This window comes from Leishmania infantum, chromosome 35 (genome assembly GCF_000002875.2).
Source record: "Leishmania infantum JPCM5 genome chromosome 35".
Lineage (NCBI taxonomy): Eukaryota > Euglenozoa > Kinetoplastea > Trypanosomatida > Trypanosomatidae > Leishmania > Leishmania infantum.
In genome coordinates, this window is record NC_009419.2 from 754,326 (window position 1) to 775,370 (window position 21,045).

General features: G+C 60.0%; 10 protein-coding genes across 10 annotated transcripts; all 10 read left to right on the forward strand.

The window, feature by feature from the left end:
• Nucleotides 1-851: 851 nt before the first annotated feature.
• LINJ_35_1870 (putative 60S ribosomal protein L5) lies at nt 852-1,769 on the forward strand (the record flags this gene model as incomplete). Its single annotated transcript, XM_003392749.1, has 1 exon — nt 852-1,769. One exon carries the CDS (start codon nt 852-854, stop codon nt 1,767-1,769), a length of 918 nt encoding a protein of 305 aa, XP_003392797.1.
• Nucleotides 1,770-2,735: 966 nt separating this feature from the next.
• LINJ_35_1880 (putative 60S ribosomal protein L5) lies at nt 2,736-3,653 on the forward strand (the record flags this gene model as incomplete). The annotated part of the gene is made up of 1 exon (XM_001468970.1): nt 2,736-3,653. The coding sequence occupies one exon, from the start codon at nt 2,736-2,738 to the stop codon at nt 3,651-3,653; it is 918 nt and encodes a 305-aa protein (XP_001469007.1).
• An 845-nt stretch (nt 3,654-4,498) lies between these two features.
• LINJ_35_1890 (putative ribosomal protein L15) lies at nt 4,499-5,113 on the forward strand (the record flags this gene model as incomplete). The annotated part of the gene is made up of 1 exon (XM_003392750.1): nt 4,499-5,113. One exon carries the CDS (start codon nt 4,499-4,501, stop codon nt 5,111-5,113), a length of 615 nt encoding a protein of 204 aa, XP_003392798.1.
• A 1,006-nt stretch (nt 5,114-6,119) lies between these two features.
• Nucleotides 6,120-6,437, forward strand: LINJ_35_1900 (putative 60S Ribosomal protein L36; the record flags this gene model as incomplete). The annotated part of the gene is made up of 1 exon (XM_001468971.1): nt 6,120-6,437. One exon carries the CDS (start codon nt 6,120-6,122, stop codon nt 6,435-6,437), a length of 318 nt encoding a protein of 105 aa, XP_001469008.1.
• A 688-nt stretch (nt 6,438-7,125) lies between these two features.
• LINJ_35_1910 (hypothetical protein, unknown function) lies at nt 7,126-8,106 on the forward strand (the record flags this gene model as incomplete). The annotated part of the gene is made up of 1 exon (XM_001468972.1): nt 7,126-8,106. One exon carries the CDS (start codon nt 7,126-7,128, stop codon nt 8,104-8,106), a length of 981 nt encoding a protein of 326 aa, XP_001469009.1.
• Nucleotides 8,107-8,969: 863 nt separating this feature from the next.
• Nucleotides 8,970-10,319, forward strand: LINJ_35_1920 (hypothetical protein, unknown function; the record flags this gene model as incomplete). The annotated part of the gene is made up of 1 exon (XM_001468973.1): nt 8,970-10,319. One exon carries the CDS (start codon nt 8,970-8,972, stop codon nt 10,317-10,319), a length of 1,350 nt encoding a protein of 449 aa, XP_001469010.1.
• A 704-nt stretch (nt 10,320-11,023) lies between these two features.
• On the forward strand, nt 11,024-12,883 carry LINJ_35_1930 (conserved hypothetical protein; the record flags this gene model as incomplete). The annotated part of the gene is made up of 1 exon (XM_001468974.1): nt 11,024-12,883. One exon carries the CDS (start codon nt 11,024-11,026, stop codon nt 12,881-12,883), a length of 1,860 nt encoding a protein of 619 aa, XP_001469011.1.
• Nucleotides 12,884-13,603: 720 nt separating this feature from the next.
• LINJ_35_1940 (conserved hypothetical protein) lies at nt 13,604-14,311 on the forward strand (the record flags this gene model as incomplete). The annotated part of the gene is made up of 1 exon (XM_001468975.1): nt 13,604-14,311. One exon carries the CDS (start codon nt 13,604-13,606, stop codon nt 14,309-14,311), a length of 708 nt encoding a protein of 235 aa, XP_001469012.1.
• A 1,566-nt stretch (nt 14,312-15,877) lies between these two features.
• LINJ_35_1950 (ribosomal protein L32-like protein) lies at nt 15,878-16,513 on the forward strand (the record flags this gene model as incomplete). The annotated part of the gene is made up of 1 exon (XM_001468976.1): nt 15,878-16,513. One exon carries the CDS (start codon nt 15,878-15,880, stop codon nt 16,511-16,513), a length of 636 nt encoding a protein of 211 aa, XP_001469013.1.
• A 2,687-nt stretch (nt 16,514-19,200) lies between these two features.
• Nucleotides 19,201-20,199, forward strand: LINJ_35_1960 (conserved hypothetical protein; the record flags this gene model as incomplete). The annotated part of the gene is made up of 1 exon (XM_001468977.1): nt 19,201-20,199. The coding sequence occupies one exon, from the start codon at nt 19,201-19,203 to the stop codon at nt 20,197-20,199; it is 999 nt and encodes a 332-aa protein (XP_001469014.1).
• Nucleotides 20,200-21,045: the final 846 nt, after the last annotated feature.

The window sequence follows — 21,045 nt, forward strand, 5'->3', positions numbered from 1 at the left end:
GCCCCTCTCCCCTCCCTCCCTCGTTTCCTCCGCACGCGCACACACTGCGACACATGGGGAAGGACCTGCACTGCACCCAGCAAGGCCTTGTACCGCCTTTTCCCCTTTCTCTCTGTGTGCTTAATCGCAGATGTCTGCCGATAATGTTGGCACACGCTCCTCACCCGAGTCTCAAGAAGCAATAGTGAAACCAAGCGAACGGCACGAACAACATGGTCACTTGTTGGGTATGAGGCTCAGCGGCACCGCTCTTCACGTCGACCTGGACAATGCGCCGTTATCATTGGCGGTGGAAAGTGGTCAAGTTGGGGCGCGCAGCGGAAACAAGCTGGGGTGAGACGTGGAGTGGTGGTCGTGGTCGTGGTCGCAGTCTGCAGCTCCTTCCACCAACCTCCCCAGACACACAGACATACGCAAGTGAGGAGCCGAGCCAGGCCACTTGGGCTTTTCTATTCTCTATGCTCTCGCCTCCTCTCCTTTCTTTTCGTGCGCAAGGCAGGTTGTGCACTGTGTAGCTCAACGCTGTCCTCCTCTCCCCTCCTTCCCACAGGTGTGCTCGCTGCGCACGCGCACTCGCGATTACCTCTTATCTTTCCATCTCTCTTCATTCTTCTATTTCCCCTCTGCCTCCTTGACATGCTGTTGCCCTTCTCCTTCCTCTCCTTTATCTGAATGGATTGCTCGCACTCTCGCGCATTGCGTGCGCACCTTTCGTGACACGCTTTCCTTTCTTCGTCCTGCCTGCCTCCCTGTGCTCACGATCGCGCATCTTCGACGCACATCTTTTCCCGCTTTACCCCGACTCCGCTCACAACAACAGAGGTTTTCGAACACTCGCCCACACACTCGAGATGCCGTTCGTCAAGGTCGTGAAGAACAAGGCGTACTTCAAGCGCTTCCAGGTGAAGTACCGCCGTCGCCGCGAGGGCAAGACGGACTACCACGCGCGCCGCCAGATGGTGCTGCAGGACAAGACGAAGTTCGGCTCGCCCAAGTACCGCCTTGTTGTGCGCATCACGAACAAGGACATCATTGCGCAGATCGTGCAGGCGAAGATCGTCGGCGACGAGGTGGTGATGGCCGCGTACGCGCACGAGCTGCCTGCGTTCGGCATTGAGCACGGCCTGACAAACTACGCTGCTGCGTACGCGACTGGTCTGCTGCTGGCGCGCCGCACGCTGGCGAAGCTGGGCATCGCGGACAAGTTCCAGGGCGCGAAGGAGGCGGACGGCTCGTACTCTGCTGTGCGCACGAAGAAGGACGACGAGGGCGACGACGAGGAGCGCTTCCCGTTCAAGGCGATCCTGGACGTCGGGCTTGCGCGCACGACGACCGGCGCCCGCGTGTTCGGCGTGCTGAAGGGCGCGGTGGACGGCGGTATGGCTGTGCCGCACCGCCCCAACCGCTTCCCCGGCTACAACAAGGAGAAGAGCTCGCTGGACGCGAAGGTGCACCGCGACCGCATCTTTGGCAAGCACGTGGCGGAGTACCTGAAGCAGGTGAAGGAGGAGGCGAGCTCGAACCCCGACGAGAAGTGCGTGCAGTTCTCGAGGTACATGGCCGCGAAGGTTTTGCCGGAGAGCATCGAGGGCATGTACAAGAAGGCGCACGCGGCGATCCGCGCGGACCCGTCGAAGTCGCTGCCGAAGAAGGCGAAGAAGGAGGGCGTCGCGCACAAGAGCTACAAGACGAAGAAGCTGAGCGGCGCGGAGAAGAGGGCCGCCGCGAAGGCGAAGGTCGCGGCCATCCGCGAGCGCCTCGGCAAGTAAGTCGAACGCTCACTTTTGAGCACACGACTCTCTACTTGTCTCCCGCTCTGATGTCTCTTTCCTTATTTCTGCGCCTGCAGGTAAAAGAAGTGCATCTGCATGGCTGTCTTTTAACGGGGACAGCGAGGCGTGCTGGCGGCAACTGTGTGCGCTTGTGTGCGCGCACGTTACGCTGAGAGAACCTCACATTTCCTTTTTGTTTTTACTGTTAATTTTCTGTATGTCCTTTTCTCGGCCTCTTGTCGCGTCTGCTCCCCCCCCCGATGGGGCGCTGGCGAGGCGGAGAGGTCATAGGTTCCTCGTTATAAGCCAGTAGCGGTGCTGCACGGGCATGCCCTATGGAGGGAGAAGGGGTGCTGCGTGGAAAAGGGAGCGCAGTGCGCCAGAACACAAGCGTGCGCGCTTGTAGGTGCGCACATGTTTGCTACTTTTTTTTCTCTCCGTTCCGCTCTGGCTAGTGATCTTCGCCACTGCCGAGTGGGTGTTGGCCTGCTGCAGAGACTGCAACATTGCTCCCGGTGCGGGCTGTGTGCGGTCATCGCGTGTGCGCAGCTGCAGTGTGCGGAGGGGCCGTCCAGGCACGGTCTTACTTCAATCTCCGCTGCTATGGGTGCGTCCTGATGAAGGCCCTGCCTACGGATCGCCTTTCTGTAGGCGCTCTTGTCCATCTCTGCTGTAGCTCAACTTTCTGCGCTTGTTTTTCCTCTTTTTGTTCTTCGGCATCTCCGCCTTTGTTGGTGACTGGTACTGCCTTGCGTCTCCATGAACTAAAACAACGGCTGCATATCTTCCCCTTCCCTTGCGGATATAAAACTCGTACCTGTGCGACTTTCTCACGTTCGCCGCACGCTCACGGACGTTCGACGTCCAATCGATGCGCGCATGCGCACCATGACGCTTTTTCGAAGTTTCTACGCCTCGCCATCGTACAGACACTTAAGCTAACAACTCGCTCACACACTCGAGATGCCGTTCGTCAAGGTCGTGAAGAACAAGGCGTACTTCAAGCGCTTCCAGGTGAAGTACCGCCGTCGCCGCGAGGGCAAGACGGACTACCACGCGCGCCGCCAGATGGTGCTGCAGGACAAGACGAAGTTCGGCTCGCCCAAGTACCGCCTTGTTGTGCGCATCACGAACAAGGACATCATTGCGCAGATCGTGCAGGCGAAGATCGTCGGCGACGAGGTGGTGATGGCCGCGTACGCGCACGAGCTGCCTGCGTTCGGCATTGAGCACGGCCTGACAAACTACGCTGCTGCGTACGCGACTGGTCTGCTGCTGGCGCGCCGCACGCTGGCGAAGCTGGGCATCGCGGACAAGTTCCAGGGCGCGAAGGAGGCGGACGGCTCGTACTCTGCTGTGCGCACGAAGAAGGACGACGAGGGCGACGACGAGGAGCGCTTCCCGTTCAAGGCGATCCTGGACGTCGGGCTTGCGCGCACGACGACCGGCGCCCGCGTGTTCGGCGTGCTGAAGGGCGCGGTGGACGGCGGTATGGCTGTGCCGCACCGCCCCAACCGCTTCCCCGGCTACAACAAGGAGAAGAGCTCGCTGGACGCGAAGGTGCACCGCGACCGCATCTTTGGCAAGCACGTGGCGGAGTACCTGAAGCAGGTGAAGGAGGAGGCGAGCTCGAACCCCGACGAGAAGTGCGTGCAGTTCTCGAGGTACATGGCCGCGAAGGTTTTGCCGGAGAGCATCGAGGGCATGTACAAGAAGGCGCACGCGGCGATCCGCGCGGACCCGTCGAAGTCGCTGCCGAAGAAGGCGAAGAAGGAGGGCGTCGCGCACAAGAGCTACAAGACGAAGAAGCTGAGCGGCGCGGAGAAGAGGGCCGCCGCGAAGGCGAAGGTCGCGGCCATCCGCGAGCGCCTCGGCAAGTAAGTCAGCCGCTGCTTGTGAGGGCTGCCGCTGGCTTCTTTCGTGTACGTTCCCCAGTGCGTTGGTGCAGGTGAATGCCACTGTCTGTCATTTCCTCGCGACGGTGCGAGGATGGACGGTGGTCGGCGTTTCGCGAAAGGCGGTGCGTGAACCTGCCCTCGCCGCGCGGCCATCTGTTTGCGCTCTGACGGCGTGTGCGTGTGTTAGTGTTTTCGATGCGGTTTGTTTGCTTTACTGATTTTCACAGCGGCACAGGCATGACGCGGCTGTGCCTCCCTCCCAAGACAAAAGAAAAAGGAGGAAAGTTGAAGTAGAGTGTGGCAAGGTAAGGCGAGAAATCGGGCGCATCATTTCCGTTGTGCGGAGATACGCCCGTCGGATGCTGCCGTCCTTCTTAGGGAATGGTTGGTGCTGATGCGGATGGGCGTGCCCTTCTCTCTCTGCGGAGGAAGATAGAGGGGAGATGTGCGTGTGTCCTCCACCTTTCCCGGGTGTCTGCCATGTTGTCTAACGATACGAAGTCCGTTCGGGTTACCGACCCGCCCCGACGTGCGTGGGGCTGCGTGGCACGCGCATCGGATGGCGCTGCGGCCTCACTGAATCCGTCCCTCTCTTTTTTTTTTTGCTCGTTGCTTTCCGCTTCGGCCGCACCTTCCACTCGCACTGATGTCTCTCCCTCGCTTCATTGCCTACTTTATTTCTCTTCCGTCTTTGCTCAACCACTCTCTCGCACCGCCTCTCCTCCTATGGCTCTCCTTTCGTGCCACGGCGGTCGCTTCCGTGACGGTGCCTCTGTCTGACGTGCAACGCTGCCGTGTGACAGACCGACAGCGCCAGGTGTAGTAACCATGGGGGCTTTCATGTACTTGAACGAGCTGTGGAAGAAGAAGTCTTCCGATGTGATGCGCTTTATCCAGCGTATCCGCTCGTGGGAGTTCCGTCACCAGCACACGGTGGTGCGCCTGCGCCGCCCCACGCGCCCGGAGAAGGCCCGCATGCTTGGCTACAAGACGAAGCAGGGCTTCTGCGTGTTCCGCGTGCGCGTGCGCCGTGGTGGCCGCAAACGCCCGGTCCACAAGGGTATCACGTACGGTAAGCCGAAGACCAGCGGTGTGCTCGGCATGAAGCTCAACAAGAACAACCAGGCCGTTGCGGAGCAGCGTCTGGGCAAGCGCTTCGGCAACCTGCGCGTGCTGAACTCGTACTGGGTGAACATGGACTCCACGTTCAAATGGTACGAGGTCATCGCCGTTGACCCGATGTGCAAGACCATCCGCCGCGACCCCCGCATCAACTGGATCGTCAACTCCGTGCATAAGCACCGCGAGCAGCGCGGTCTGACCTCTGCTGGTCGCAAGCACCGTGGTCTGCGCCACAAGGGTCACAAGGCCTCCAAGCTGCGCCCGTCGTACCGCGCTGCGTGGCGCCGCAACAACCGCATCGTGTTCCTGCGCAAGCGTTAAGAAACCCATCCAGGGCGCAGCTGACGCCGCACCACACACGCCACCGAGGGTGCCGAGACAACGCAGGTCTCCTCTCTCTTCCCGCATCGAGCTCTTACGAGCGACGGCGACGGGGGCTCATGGTGGACAGTTTGCCGTGCTTGAGCTCTCACTCTTCGCTTATACATGGGCACGGCGCGGGCGTGTCCGCTGCGGTGCTGACGCGGCGCTCAGTGTCATTTCTCTTTTTCTTATTTGATCTCTTTACCAGAAAAAAAAAGTAGATCACTGTATGCTGAAACACGGATACGCGTGCAACCTTGAGTTGCTCCTGTACGGTTAGCCGGGAATAGCACTGTGACCCCCCCTCCCCCCAGTTGTGGTTATCGTTGCTACGGCGGCAGAGGTCGAAGGAGTGCATTCAAGAGGGATTGAAGACGCGCGTGTGTGTGCGATCGAAGAGTGCGAGAAACGAGACGGGGGGCCGGTCGCGACGACGACTGATGTTAAGGAGGCACATAGGCGCTTCTTTTCTGCTCGACCCGTCGCCACTGTTTGCTTTTCGTCTCTGAGACTGCGCTTTCCTCTGTTCCTTTCCGTGAACGATTTCTCCGTGAGACGGCGGGGGAAGCGTGCCCGCCTCGGTCCCTTTTCTCCGCTTATGCCCCTGCGCACCACTTGTACGCTGCCACTCGTGCAGGCGGTTCGGTGTTCTCGTGATTGGTCACCGCTGTTCCTCCTCCTCTAACTCTTTCCTTAAACTCATTCTCTCTACTGCTGCATCGCGATGCTTTGTTTTCCCTCCACTCCTTTCCGTCGCTATCACTGCACTCTACGCGCACCTACACACGTGCTCATCTCGTGCGCTCACCCAACTTGCGTTACCGGTGCCGCATCATCGCCGCAACCTCCGCTGCGTCCGTGCGCTCCACTGGACTGGTTCTGCAACGAACCGTCGTCATCGAAACCCCCCACCCCCCAAAAAAAACAAAAAAATCTAACTACAACCCCTCACCAAGAGGAACGAATGTCTGCTCCCACTCCCCGCACCGGCATTATTGCCGGCTTCAACAAGGGTCATGTGACGACCCGCCGCCCGCGCCAGCCGTCGCCGAACGACCGGTTTGCCGTACCCCACAAGCACCTGCGCGCTGTGAAAGCCATCATTGCGGACCTCGTCGGCCTTTCTCCCCTGGAGAAGCGCGTGCAGGAGTTTCTGCGTGTCGGCAAGGAGAAGCGTGCCTTGAAGTACTGCAAGAAGCGTCTTGGCGACTTTACTGCAGCCAAGAAGAAGCGTGCGAAGATGGAGGAGGCGCTTCGCCATGCGACCAAGAAGCACCACTAGGCGAGTGCGACGTCTTCCTGGCTCTTTCTTTTCCTTTTAGTTTCATTTTCGTGAACGCAAGCATATCACACAAACACCCGCGATGTCGACAAGCGTGTATACGCATACACACATGTCGGTGTACGCCTCATGTGCCCCTATGCACGTCAGTCCGGGCCATGCCTTTCCCCTCCCCCTCCATCCCAACGCGTGTGCGATGAGGTTTGAAGGGCACCTCGGAGTACGGAATGCGAGCGCATCGGCCAAACCAGGTGATGCACCCCCTACCCTGTGCGACACGCATGGCTGCGGGTGTCTATGCTCTTTTCCAGTTGCGCACAGCGGCAGCTGTCGCGGTAGGCTGGAGGAGAGTTCCTCTCCATTAGCGGCGCGGCCGCAGGTGCACTGTCGCAGCAACCAGCACAATCTCCTCTTATTCATTGATCGTTTTCCCATCTTTGCGCGTTTGTCTCGCTCCTTTCCCTCCTTCCTCCCTCCGCGTGCGGTCCTCGCACGCCTTTGTGTGCGACACGCTCCTCCGTCACTCGCTGCCCATTCCCTAACAACGCAGCCCGTCGCGTAGCTTGCCCGTGCTCAGGGAAGCGGACAAGGCTCACCGCATACCCGCCGTGCGTTACATGGAACCTATACGCTGCGCACCCGCAGGTGACACGAACGCATCAATCGAAGGCAACACGCACGCACACAGATGCTTGACGCACAAGCGGCTGACCTCGTCGATGCTGTCGCGCGGCTGTGCGTGCTGCGCACGGAGGACTACACGCTCCTCCGAACCGTATACAGGCGGGCACGGGAGCATGCGCATCTGCAGCAACAGCAAGAAACAACACCGAATCCGTTGCAATCTACACCTGAATCAGTAAGTGACGCCCCCGACGCAAAGGGGTGCGAGGGCGACGCCAGCGGAACCGGCAACGAGGCGTACATCCGTTACTTGACTGAGGAGGTGCGCGTGCGTGAGCAGCGCCGAGGGACCGAAGAGGGAGAGTGGCTTGGGGCAGTGCAACAGTGGGCAGCTCGCTTTCAGGCGAGGCAGGTGGTTGCTACTCAGGACAAGGCACGCAGCGCGGCCCCGGACGGGTCGGCCTCCCTGGCAGTGCCGGCCATCCGGTGGTTTTGGGAACAGGGGAGAGAGGGTGCCTTCCAGCGCGTATACGCAGCGGTGCTTCAGCAGGCCTACGAGCTTGACCGCACGGACTTGGTGAACACCCCCTTCGCGTATATAGACAAGTCCAAGTGCTTGTACGATCACGCGGAGGCTGCGGCTGCGGCCGTCGCTTCCGCCGCCATGCCCTCTTCTCAGGTTGAATGCGTGCACGCGCTGTTTTTCCCGTCCTCACGAGCTGCTGAGCCATCCACCTCGCCGTCACGCATCTTGGCTGAGATGCACCCGATCGAAGCTGATGACGCGTCTGCGGTGAACGAGGGGGGGCGGTCTCGTCTGCAAGCGAGCCGCCACGTCTGGCTCGTGCTCTTCTTTTTGTGGTGTCACATCGTGGCTGCTAGCATGACTACTTCGGCAGGCGCTGCTGCAGCAGCGCGTGAGGTGGGAGCGGAGCCTCTGTTTTATGAATCTGCGCTCCTTGGCCCTGCCAGAGACTTCCTCACGAGCCAGTCGCAGCAGCTGCAGTCGCTGCTGACGAAGCTGGAAACGACGACGTATGTGTAGTGCAACGCATCGACCGTCTTCTTTTTCTCCATGGGCCGCGTTGCACCCCCTCCTTTTGTCGACGGCTTTGTCTCTCCTACGCCGCGCTCTCCCCCTCTTCCGTACGCTGCGAGTGTTCATCGGAAAGGCCAGAGGAGGGAGATGGGCGATGACGTCTGTGCAGGACCTCTTGCTTCCGGTGCTCTGCTGCTCGACGAGCCTAAACGCCGCCTTCCTGCTGCGAGGCGTACACCCACCCGCGCCCGCACTGATACACGTGCTCTCTGAACACACAAGCATAGAAAAAAAGGAGCGATCAAGAAATGCTGTAGGAGTTGCTCGTCGACTCAGAGAGGGAGGAGCAGAGAGGAATGGGTGTAGGCCGGAGTGTTGCAGTGCCACTCTTCAGTTCCCTTGACCGCCTTCCACTCCTTCGATCCATTCACAGCCCGCGATATACTTTAATGCACCTTGGCTGGGCTTGAGATCGTCTGTTCTCCTTTTCCTTCGTCTTCCGCTCCGGCGCCTGGCACGAGCTCCCAAGTCATTTCTCCCCATCGAGTTTCACTACGCATTCTCTCAGCTTCTGTGCTCTTCGCTATTTTCGAATGTTTTGCACGTGCTGTCCTCCACCTCCCTCCCTCACTTCCTTCCTCCGCTGTATGACGCGTCACAATTGCGGCCACGTGCCAACACATACCCGCGCGCACCCATGCCTCTCTTTGTCTCTGCCCTCCCCTGCAAACGCAGGCTTCACGGACACGGAGGTGCGGGCCAGAAACGAGAGGCAGAAGAAAGGGAGCAGAAGTGAGCACAAACCCGAGGAGTAAGAGGTGAGCCCGATGCCGTGCACGTGCGCAGTGGGTCGCGTGCCGGGCACTGCGATGGCGAGCACGCTAGTATCTTTCCCGCCTGCCACAGCAGGCGTGCTTGGCGGCGCTCACTCCGTTGATGCACAGCTCTCCGATATACCAGAGAGCGCGCCGGTGCCCTGCTTCTATTGTCTGTGCTCCGTGTGTGGGCAGTGGCTTGCTGAGGTCCCCACCGTCAGGTGTGACGCCTGCGGGTCTCGCACGCACATAACCTGTGCTAGGGACGTCTACTCAAATGAGTGGCTCTACGATGAGGTAGCCGTGGCTTCGACAGCCGTAACAAGTGCAGGGGGTGGTACTCTCGGCTTGCCCAACGCCGCTTCGGCCGCTGCGAGGAACCGGCGGACACAGTACACCGGGCGGGAGCCGCGCAATGGCGAGGGCACTGCGGTCTCGCCTACACATGCCGCTGTTCTTGCCGCGGCATCGGGCTTGTCAGTCTCCCCACCGCTCAGTCGCGACTCTTCGCACACGAGCCTACTGCCGTCGCCGCAAGCGCTCCGCTCCGCTGCGGCAAAGATCGACAAGGAGTATAACTACTACTGTCACCCCGACTGCGCCATGGGGATGGAGGTGCTGCGCAACCCACAGTTCAACGCAACCCTTTCGCGCACAGTCGAACACGCCTTCGCGCGAGAGTGGGCACGCACACGGGAGTCGCTGGTGGCCGCCGGCGTACTGCGTGACCACAAACACGAAGCTGGCGCGCTCGGCGACGCAGCCGCAGAGGAGCAAGCGCCACTTCCTTCCTATTCGCCGGTCAAGAGTCCTTCTGCTGCGCCGATGAAGGTGGAGGGTGCAGAGGAGAGCACTGCGGCATCATCCTTCTGCCCTTCTCCTCCTCCACCGACCGCGACAGCTAGCCCCTCAGTACCTGAGGGAGACATGCACGGCTGCGCACCACACGCGAGTGTGGCGAATTTTCCTGATATTGCTGCCTGCCATCCGTCGGTCGCCCTGGAGGTGCTTCGACTCTACCATCAGCTGCGCGCCGAAGCGTGGGCGGAGTACTTTGAGCAGGAGCGTCACCACTTTGGGCACCCGCTCTTCTACCCGCCTCCATTCCTCGACATCGCGCGGGACGCCGCGTTAGGGCATGTCGTGGAGGCCGCGTCCCCTCAGGGGCAGGCGGCGCGACTCTATCTTCTCGACCGCAGCATGCACCCCGTGGGATCGGCGGTGGCGATTCCCGTTGGCGTCCTGACGCGGTGGCAGCAGCCGACGGCGGCGCCACTCATTAAGGAGAACGACTCGAACAACTTTGTGGCGGAGGCGCTCGAGCGAATCGTGAATGACGCTGTGGCGCCGGAGACGGTGGTCGTGTACCGCAAGTGCAGCAAGGAGGGCCGCGTGCTGGTGTGAGAGCACGGTGACGCTGGCGCCGGCCTAGCAGAGAAGAAAACCAGCGCAGTATGCTGTGGCGCACATTTTCTGTCGCCCTCTTTTCGGCACGTGCACACCAGGTGTGCATGTTGCCTTCCGTGAGGCGCGTGCTTTGCCCTCCGTCTTCTCCATTTCGTTTTGCGTCTAGAGGGGAGTCGTTCGTGTCTGCCCACGTTGCGCGCAGCTGCAGCGCACGAGCGACGGCGATGGCAACGCGCACCGCAGCGTCACAGCAGAGAATCAACAAACGGAAAACAAAGCAAAGAAGTGCATCTTCCACGCACCACACTCCTTGAATGTATGCGGCTCCGGTATCTTCGGCCGATTGCACGTGCCCGGGCGATGCCCCTCATGCTGCGCTATGCGGGGAACGGGGGTCGTCCGCTGGCGCGCGAGTGGGGGGAGAGAGTGGGGAGCCCGCCATTCACTACCCCTGCAGCTCTTCTTCTGCACACCTTTCACGCGCTCTTGCTGTTGTGCCGCACTTGTTGTGCCGCATCTTCGTCTTCCCCCGACCTTTTCCTGATCCACTGATCTGCGAGAGAAGGCTGACGCCGCTCCTACGAGTGAGTCGAAGGCCACTGATCTTCCTCTCTTTACCTGAATGAGCACGGCTTCCCTCTTCCAGCTTCCCAGCACACACCCCGTTACGCTTGTGAAGACAACAAACCCGATCGTAAATCATGTCTGAGTGCACCGTGTACTCTCCATGTGGCCGCTACGTGGTACGGTTTGCTTCGGATGCGGAGCAGCAGCTGCTCCACCTTACCGTCACCGGGAACGCGTCAAGGCCCATCAAAGGTGACGCGTCGGCCGCCGACGACAGCGGCTGTGTCAAGACGCTCGTTGCCGCAGCTACTGAGCCTCTCACGTCCTCCTCCGCGCACCACCCGCTGCGGCTTGTTGCTTCGCTCACGGAGACGGATGTGCTTGCACTGACAACGTCCGCTGGAGTCCGCAAATCCTTCGCAAAATTTGTGCAGATGCTTTACGACGCTCTTATTGGCCGCTCTCCGTGCGTACACTTTTTCGTAGAGACCGTTACGGAGATGAAGGAGCGCATTCAGCGGGACGTACAGCGGCATGCAACTCCGTCCCGGATCGCGCGCGGCGCCGAGGCTGGACCACAGAGTCGCAGACGCGCCGGCAAGCTAGACATCGACTCAGCTGCTCTCGCCTCTTTAACGATGACGGGGAATGAAGACACGGCCAATACTGACAAAGGCCGTGTTCGCACCGCTGTCGGCGACACAGTGATTGAGCTGGACGAGGACATCGCGAGCGAGGTTCTGGAGCAGCGGTTCTTGACACTAGACTACGACGTCGATTTCACTCGCGCCATCTTTCCTATTCCACTCCACACAGGTGGTTCAGAGGGGGCGTCTGCGGAGGGAGCCGGCGGCGTCTTGCGTGCACGCACGGGTACGGCAAGCGCTTCTCCAGCCAACCTAGCTGAGGCGACTTTAGAGCCGTTTGTAGTGAGTTTCTCCCTTCCCACAGCTGCATCAGAGGCGGACACACTTCGTCACGATCTGCTCCGCGCGCGATCCCGTCTTGCCCTGCTCGAGTCCGAAAACGCGAAGCTGAGGCGGGAGAACGAGGCGCTGGTGCAGTTGAGCCGGCACAAGATGCACGAGGTGCAGCGGCTGTGCAAAGACTTCCAGCAGCAGGTGCAACTCGCTGCGGATGCAGAGAAGCTGAGAGCTAGGAACAAAGAGTTGCGAGTGCAGCTGCAGGAAGCACTAGAAAGCCAGCGGACGGCCCGGCGCACTTTAGATCGCGGGCGCAGCCAGCGTCGTTTTTCGCAACCCGCTAGCGCTGCCACCGGTGGCGGAGGCAGTGCTTACCGGTCTGCTAGTGACCAGCGCCGCAGCGAGAACCCGTATCTGCGGTCGCTGTCTCGCGAATCAGACGACGGCTACGCCGGAGTGTCGTCACGACCGCCGTACGGCAGGCAGCGATCGGCAGGCAGCGCCGCATCCCGTGCATCAGCGACGCGACGTGGGCAGACGCTAACGTCTCCGGCGCCTCCGCCGGCCGCCTTGCGTGGCATTCATGGGCAGCGCGCGCCTTCCTCATCGTCCACGAACCGGCGCCGCTCTACGCGGTTCGACACACCACCGCCACCATCGGATCCAGCTGCCTCCACCGCAGCAGCTTTTCCTCGGCGCCGATCACGCAGCCGCAGAGGCGATGGTAGCAGCAGCACGAGAGAAGGGGATGGCGACTCACCGGCACCGCACGGTCGCACCGGTGGACGACCAGAGAGGGTACGAAAGCCCCAGCGCCGGGGCAGCAGTGGTAGTGGGTCGCACGGCTCGCGGGCGTCCTCCACACTCTCGCTGCCGCGACGAGGGCGCAGCTTGTGGGGTGATAGTAGCGCCCACGCAAGTCCGTGCGGCTCTGTGGCCTCCTCGAGATGCTCGAGCGCAAGCCATGAGCGTCTTTACCGCACTGCGACGGCGAGCAGCCGGATGCATCAAACACCAAAGGTGCACCCCCTTGACAGCGCCACCGCACCTCGGCGAGCCGTGTTTCACTGAGAGGCACCGGCGACGAAAGAGAAAGAGCCGAAAGAAGTCGCACTGCTGGCCGCTGGTCATCGGCGACGACTTGTGTCGCCGTGCAAGGGACAGACACCTCCGCACTGCCGCTGTGGGTGTACCTCTCTCTCTCTATCGGGGTGTGTATGCGTGCCGTGTCTGCTGCTCTTTTTGTTTTGTGTCGCTTCGTGCCCCCCCCCTTGTTTTCCCTCTTGCCAGGCATCTAGATTCTCAGCGCACGGCGGAGGGGCGCTGCCGCCTACCCCGCCCTTGAGCTTTGTTTGTCCCAAGCCACAAATACCGCACTGAAGACAGCCGACACAGGAAACAGCAAAAATGAGGCTTGGCAGCGTCGTTGCATCTCTTGCCCGCGATAGAGAGAGCCGTGAGGCGGGGCGATGGAACACTCTGAGCCTGCACGTCGGCTGGGCGTGAATTGCCCCCTCCCACCTCCTTTCCTTCGATCTCTGCGCGCCACCCCCGCCTCCCCTCTCCGCTCGCACACATACGAGGCGTCCTGGACTGCTGCACGATACCTGGAACGCCACTCTCCGCCTCTCTACACCTCGCCTACCTCGTTCATTTCCACAAGCCTCCCCTCGTCTCTCTTCTCAGCAACTGCACAGGAACCTGGTGCTGCACGGCCCCATCGACTCTGTTTCTTCCTCCCCTCTTTTCCCACTCCGCACCACGGCACACCTTGCAGAGCAGCGAGAGGATATGCTGCGTGCGTCTCGCGTGCCCCGCGGCTACTTCAAGCGGCCTGGCCGCAAGTCGCTCGATGAAGTCTGCAAGCAGAGTCTTTTCGAGATGTCCAGCCCACGGCAGGTGGCGACTATTTGGAACAATCACCACATGCAGTTCCTCCAGTATTGGGGACGCACCATCTCCTCCGAGGCGTACTACGCCCTTGAGCCGCGTCTGAAGGCATCGCCGTATTTTGTGGTTCCGGTGTTTCGCGACAAAGGGCTGTTCAACGCTGTCACCAACTTTAAGGACGACCTCGTTGGCGTCACACCACTCGCGGAGTGGCAAAAAAAGCAGGACGATGCGCAGATCCACATGACCATTCAGTTCTTCACCGAACTGGCCCGTAGTAAGCAGCTGGTACTGGTGCGCTGCGAAATCAAGGACGAGGTCTTCAACCGCCTCGACTGCATCTTCATTACCCAGATGCTGCTCAAGTACTACACCTTCCCCCAACTGTACGAGGCGTGGGTGGAGACATTCAACAAGCGACCAGGCCAGTTCGACTACCACGCCTTCCTACGTGCCATGAAAGATGAGGCGGGCAAGGACGAAATCAGGATCGAAGACAAAAAGTCGGAGATGCGCCATGATGCCTTCGGCCCCGTCATCGACACGCCCCCCGACGCCGTGGCGAAGCAGATTATGAGCACGTTGGACATAGGAGCGCCGAAGGCGTGAGAGGCGCGCCGTGGAAGAGCACGCAAAAGGGGCGCGACACGAGGAGTCAGCCCCGCTACCCTTTTGTTTGTGTGTTGCCGCTTCACGGTGCAAGTGGCGTGTATTATGGTCTGGCATCTCTCTCCGCTCGACTATGCGACCGGTGGCACATTCGCCGTTGCTCTTCACGGGACTGAGCAAAGAAGATAGGCCCAGAGAAAGCGAGAGAGAGACCATGACACCATGCTAGTGCGTGCGTGTAGTCAGAGTGCGTCCTGACAGCAAGAACTACGGTGACTCAGCGGAGCAGCGACAGCGAAGGAGGCGGAGGAGCTGTGTGAGCGCGTGTTGCGCGAACGACACGAGCCGGCCCTCTTTTGCATTCTCTTTTACCCATCCTTCAAAACATAATCGTACTGCAGGGCATGACACGAGGTTACCTTAACGCAACGCGCACACTAAATCCGTCTCTTCACACATGCACACATAAGCACACATACAAGCAAAAGAAAAAGACTCTGATCGTCGCTTGCGACTATCCCGCGCAGCTGCCTCTCGCTTTCCTGTCTCTCGCGGAGTAGCATCCACTCGGACACAAGCACGACACAATCGAAGCGCTACGCCACCTCCATGGCATGTGTGCCTGCTCTTGAAACCGAGTGCTGCATGCCTGCTGGCTGTGTTTTCTCTGCGACGCTCCTCTCTACTCGCACACACGCCTTTTCTCTCCCCTTTTTCTTCTGTTTGCCTCCTTCTGCCGCCTCTTTGTTTTCGCACTTTCCCTCCGTCGGCGCACTGCCACGCAAACATATCGGCGCGTGTGTGCACATGTACGGCAGGCACGCACGCACACACACACACACAGACACACACACAGACACAGACACAGACACACGCTGACACACGTAAACACGCACCCATTGCCGTTCTCATCCAAGCTGTCTAATCGCTTTTTGTTTTTCTGTTGCTCTTGCCGCACCCCTCCGCACCCCCCACCCACGCGCGGCTCTTGCCTCTTCTCTCTTCTTCGGATTTTCTGCTCTCATCTCCCCATCTTTTCTGTCTTCTTGCGTTCCTCCTTGACGGTCTACGAACGCACCAGCTGCTCCGGCATACACGCATCAACGGATCACTACGCACGCTTCCTGCGCCCTTCTCCTGCGTTGGTGTGATTGTGTTCTCCCTCTCTGTTTCTGGTTCCAGCTCACGCCTGCTGCGCTAATCGCCTGATCATCACCACCTCCACCTCCTTCATCCGGTGTGTTGCACGTATCTCTGTTGCGCGTCGTACGCGTCTCGCTCGCTCGCTCGCTCGCTCCTTTTCTTTCACGCTGTCTTGGGTGCTTTTCGTTCTGCTTCGCCCCCCTCCCCCCTCCACCCGCTCTCCCCGTCTTCAGCGGCACTGCCACCACCGCTGTTTTTGCCTTCTCTCTTTTACACGCACTCCCCTTCCCCCTTCCCCCTTCCCCTCCTTGACATCCACCTCTCCTCGCCGGGGAAAGCGCGTGTGGGCGTTGATAAACGTTGGCTTTTGCAGACTTCTATTCTCCAGTGCAGTCTTCGAATCAGCCGAAAAGGTAACAAACCATGCCATCTTCCATTCCGGACTACCAGCGCACGGAGAAGCGCGCAGTCGCCGTCTTTGGGTGGTCGCGCACGGAGGTTGGCATGCCGCGGTGGCAGCAGGCTGAGGATGTCGGCCGTCTTGCCGCTCAGAACGGCTTTACTGTCATCACGGGCGGCTACGGCGGTTCTATGGAGGCCGTCAGCAAAGGCGCGCGCGAGGTGAGGGATGCGGCAGCGGCAGGCTCTGCTGCCGCGTCAGCCGAGGTTGTCGGCATCGTCGTGTCGGAGGTGTTCCCTGATCGCCTCACGGAGGGGAACAAGTACCTGACCAAGTTGTTGGACTCGACTTCGATGCTGCACCGCATCGAGCAGCTCACTACCCACTCCCGCTACTTTATCGTTCTGCCTGGGACGACAGGCACGCTGCAGGAGTTGGTGACCATTTGGGTGCAGAAGACCATCCACCCCAGCGACCTTCCAATGCCGGTGATCGTCGCGTTCCGTGACCCGTGGGAGAAGTGCTGCCAGGGCATCATTGAATCTCTCCAGCTCTCTTCCCACCAGGCCAACGCGATCCATTTTGTCGACACTCCAGAGGAAGCCATTGAGTGGATCGTGAAGGATGCCACGGGGGAGATCGACGGCTCGCGGGCTTGATGGAGGGCAACGAGCGTGCGGCCGTGACTTTGGTATAGGGCCCCCAAAAGGAAAGTGGGTGCGGGTCGCGCGCAAACCCCTGCGAGCGCAGGGGGGGGGGCGAAAAGTAGACACACGCGACGGCAAACAAGAGGGGACAATAACGGTTGCCTGTGTGAGTTGTGTTGGAGAGTGCCGGCACTTCTGCTTGGCCGCACCCAAGCAGGCGCTTTTTGCCCTTCCTCACCTCACCTCCGCCCCCTTTTTTGTGGGCCATCAAAGGGAGCGCGTGACGAGGAATAGTGTGTGGTGTGGCTGCGCGCTCCGTCGTAGTGCAACTGCGGGGCGGGCAATTCGAGCGACACCGCATCCGAAACGAAGACCAAAGATCAAGCGGAACAAGGACAGGAGGAAAAAAAGGCGGAAAGGGGACGACCTCAACGGATGCGCGGGTGCCGGTGGCCCCATACCCATAAACGAGTACAGCGCATGTATACAAGTACACATGCAAACAGTCATAGCCGTTTTGTCTTCTTATCGAGGCGCGCTCGGCTATGGAGAGGAGGTGAGGGGACGCACACAAGGTGATGTATATTGCTGGCGCTCCTGCTAGCCATATGCGCTCTTCAGTATTCCTTCACATGTTGGGAGAGCGAACGTGACCGTGCCCTCGCTACGCCTTCGGGTTCCATTTATCCGTTAAACATCTTATCGCCAGGGCCAGACGTCGTTCTCCCATAGTTTGTGCTCACCTATGGGGGCTTATGCGCTCTGCATTTCGATTGGGTCTATCCGTGTGTGTATGTGTGCGTGTGTGTGCGCTGCCCGTCGTCCACTGCATAGCGGATCGCTGCCAGGCCCATAAGATTGTCGTGCGTGTAGGGTGTATAGCGGGACACGGCGCAGTACCGGCCTAGAATCCAAAGAGTAGCCCTTCCTCCATAGCGGGGCTTGAAGCCGCCCATCCTTCAGCCAGCGCTGAAGGGACGACCAAAAATGCTGAGGGAGGCTTGCCACCGCCCAGGCCGCGTTGCGGCAATCGCGTGGACAGCCTTTGCCAACTCGGCCTTGCATTTGAGCCGCCGCGATCTGCTGCCCTTCTGCTCCCGTAGACGGAGACGAACCCGCGCCCGAGCATGAGTCGTATGCTCCATGTGCGGAAGAGTTTTGCCGTGTAGCGATTGAGGTCCTTGTCGTTGCTTGTGTCGCCGGCCATGTTCGGCGCTGCCTCCTCGAGCAGTTTGGAAACTCAACGGGCCACGCTCCCCCCCTGTCGGAAAAAAAAGCACGCGCGCTACATTTGCGTGGTGCTTCGCTTTCTGCAAACTCTGTATAGGGGAGATTGCGCTAGGGTGGCAGGACTTCACGACTGCGCCCGCACGTGTGTGGCCTGCACAAAGGCATAAGCAAAAAAAGGGGGGGGGGAAGGGGGAGAGACTCCCAGTCCTATTCACCTGCGTCTGTATGACCCCCGCACACACACGCACACGCACACAATTCTACCTCGCCTTCGGCCCTGCGACGTCGTGCTGTTTCGTGTGAGCGTGATCATGTCTGACCTCCTTTGCCCGATCCTCGTTCAAAGCCTATATTTAGAGCTCTGCGACACACTTTCCCTTCGCACGGTTGTGCTTTGCGGCGGTGTATGTGCACGCACTTCCACGCAACAGCATCTACACAGCGCCTTCGTTTGTGCGTTCGGGTTGCACCGCGGAACGTGTAAGGACGAGTAAGAGGCAAGCGACCAGCCCGATCGCCTCCCTCCCAAATACGAATAATCAAGAAGAATCATCGAGGCCATCACGCACCCACGGCTTGTGTGTCTGGTCCTACCGGCACACGCGCTGGCATTGCCGTTGACCGTTACCGCTTTTCGTCTCGGCTTTCCTCATCTGCTGCGCCACCTTACGTTTCGGTGCTGCTCTTCCCACATCTCCTCTCTCGTCCTTGCCATCATTCCTCTACGCCTCCTCATCCCTTTCCCCTTCTCCTACCTCTCCCTCAACCATTCACGGGGTGCTACTTTGTGCCTCACAGAATGGTGAAACCAACACACGTGCGCTCACCTACACAGAAAGAGAAGCCAAAAAAAAAAAAGAATTTGCGTTGCACAATTTGCCTGTTTCGAATTCACCGGTCGCATACGCTTTCATCACGGGAAGACGCGGCTCACACACACACACACACAGGCATAACACATACGAGGCTCGATAGTGCGTGCCTGTTTCTTTGCGCCACTCCATTTGTCTCCACAGAGGAGCATCAGACACGGGAAGAGCCCGCTCCAAGGTTTGCCGTAATCCATCGATTGCCATCTTGTTTCCTGCTGTGAGGGGCCGACGCACGTCCACCGTAATCAATCCGTTGTGTATCATAACAAGGGGCGGCATTTCTCTTTCTCGCTGCTCGTTTTGCCCCTCCCCCACCCTCCTCTGTTGCTGCGGAAGCTTTGCTTCACGCGTACTTCGTGCGCGACACGTATGCATCGGCGTACTTACCCACGCCGTTTTGTGCGCGCGTGCATGTGTGTCTGTGCCGCCGCTTCTGGCTCACTGTTTGCCCTCTGCTGATATCCTTTGCATTCTCCTCCTTCCACCCCCCCCCCCCCCCTGTGCGTGCGTGTGTGTGTGTGTTTGCCATTCTTCAGGGCAAGCGCACTGACCAACACCTTGGCGGATACCCCATTCCTCGCACGCGTATCAGCCACAATGCTCGTGCACGAGGTGGAGACGACGTACAAACTCAAGGTCCCCTTTTTCCAGGGTACGCTGGAGGAGGCAAAGCGGCACGCTCAGCAGGACTCTCGCTACCTTGTCCTGTACCTGCACAGCCCTCGACATGAAAACACGGAGGCGTATCTGCGCGAGGTGTTGGCCACGGACGAGATCATTGCCCTGCTGCACGAGAGCAGCGTTCTGTTTGGCGTGAGCGTGGCAGATACGGAGGGCGCGCTGCTGGCGGAGGAGCTGGGCGCCCATGCGTTTCCGTTTGTAGCAGCCCTGGTGGGCAACACAGTAGTGCTGCGTCTGCAAGGTTACCACAGCCGCGAAACCTTCCGTCGCGAGTGGCGCTTGTGCACCGACGACTGGGATGGGCAGCTAGCCGAGGGCGTCGTCCTCGCTGCCGAGCGCGAGGCGCGCGAGCGGGCACGCATCGCTGAAGCCGAGGCCGACTCTGCAATGGAAGCTGCAGATCGAGCCATCCTCGAGGAGCTGCTGCGCAAGGATGAAGAGGAGCGTCGTGCGGCTGCGGAGCGGGAGGCTGCAGCGCGCCGGGCCGCCGAGGAGCTCGCTGCTGCCGAGCGACTCAAGGCAGAGTATAAGGCGCGACAGGCCGCGGAAGAAGCGCGGCAACGCGCACTCGAGGAGGAGCGCCAGCGGCAACGCGAGTCTGCGAAGCAGGCAGCAAAAAGTAAGTTGCATGATGAGCCCTCCACCGACGTGGCCACTAGCGAGACGGTGCAGATTAGTGTGCGTTGCCCGTCCGGCAAGCACTATGACCGCCGCTTCCTGCGCAGTGATCTTGTGGACCAGCTCGCGTTTTTCGTGCTGACATTGGATGAGGTGGCGGACGCGACGGATGCGTCGACGGTGCGCTTCGTCACGGGCTTCCCGCCTGCACCGCTGGTGTGGCGCGAAGGGGTGACGCGCTTCGGCGACGTGAAGAGTCTCTGCCCGCGTGCGGTGGTGCTCCTGCGCCGGTCATGAGCCAAGTGACGAGTGCGTTGCGTTTCCGTTTCCAGCTGTATCAGTTGATAGTTCCCTCCTCCCCGCTACTTTTTTTTTGTGCTCGTCTCGCTACTTCCTTCACGGGGTGGTCTCAATACTTGGCCTCCTATCTTACGTTCTTGAGCCTCACTCTCTCCCTCTTTACGCCCTTCACGCACTGTCGGTCTTCCTCTCCCACGGCAAACGGTCGATCAGGAATGCGGTGCTTCAGCGAAAGGGTCTTCGGCCTTCTCCGCTCGTCTCTCTTTCTTGCGTGTGACTCGCTGCACAGGCTGAGGGACAGGACGTTGAGGCACCAAGAGTGTGTGAAGAGGGCCAAAATGATCAAGTGCAGCATCCATTCGAGGTTTCCGTGTTGTCGGGCTTGCGGTGCCCCCCTCTCTCTCTTTGAAGACACCAAGTTTATGTGACGAAGTTACGCAGCAGGTGATCTCTGTTAGACTGGAAAGTTGCGGCAGGGCGAGGCGGGTGGCGGTGTGGGGAAGGAAGGAAGGGAGGGAGTGATGGAGGGGGGGGGGGCACAGTCTCCAGGATTCATTCTTTCCTTTTCGCTTCCCATATCCGCCTACAGTAGAGGCCACGCCTCTTAGCTCCGCTGTGTACGTGGTCACCTGCAGTCCACGGACTGCGGATGGCTCGCCACCCTTTCTCGGTATCGCTCACTCTCACGCACACTCTGCACCGCCTCTTTTTTTCTCTCCCATCCGGTGTACCGTGGACCGGGACAACACGCTTGAAAGCATACCCGCTTCCGCGCGCACACTCGACCTTTGATGGACAGGCTCAGCAGAGAGAGCAGCGAGAACAGAGCCCATCAAAGCGGCC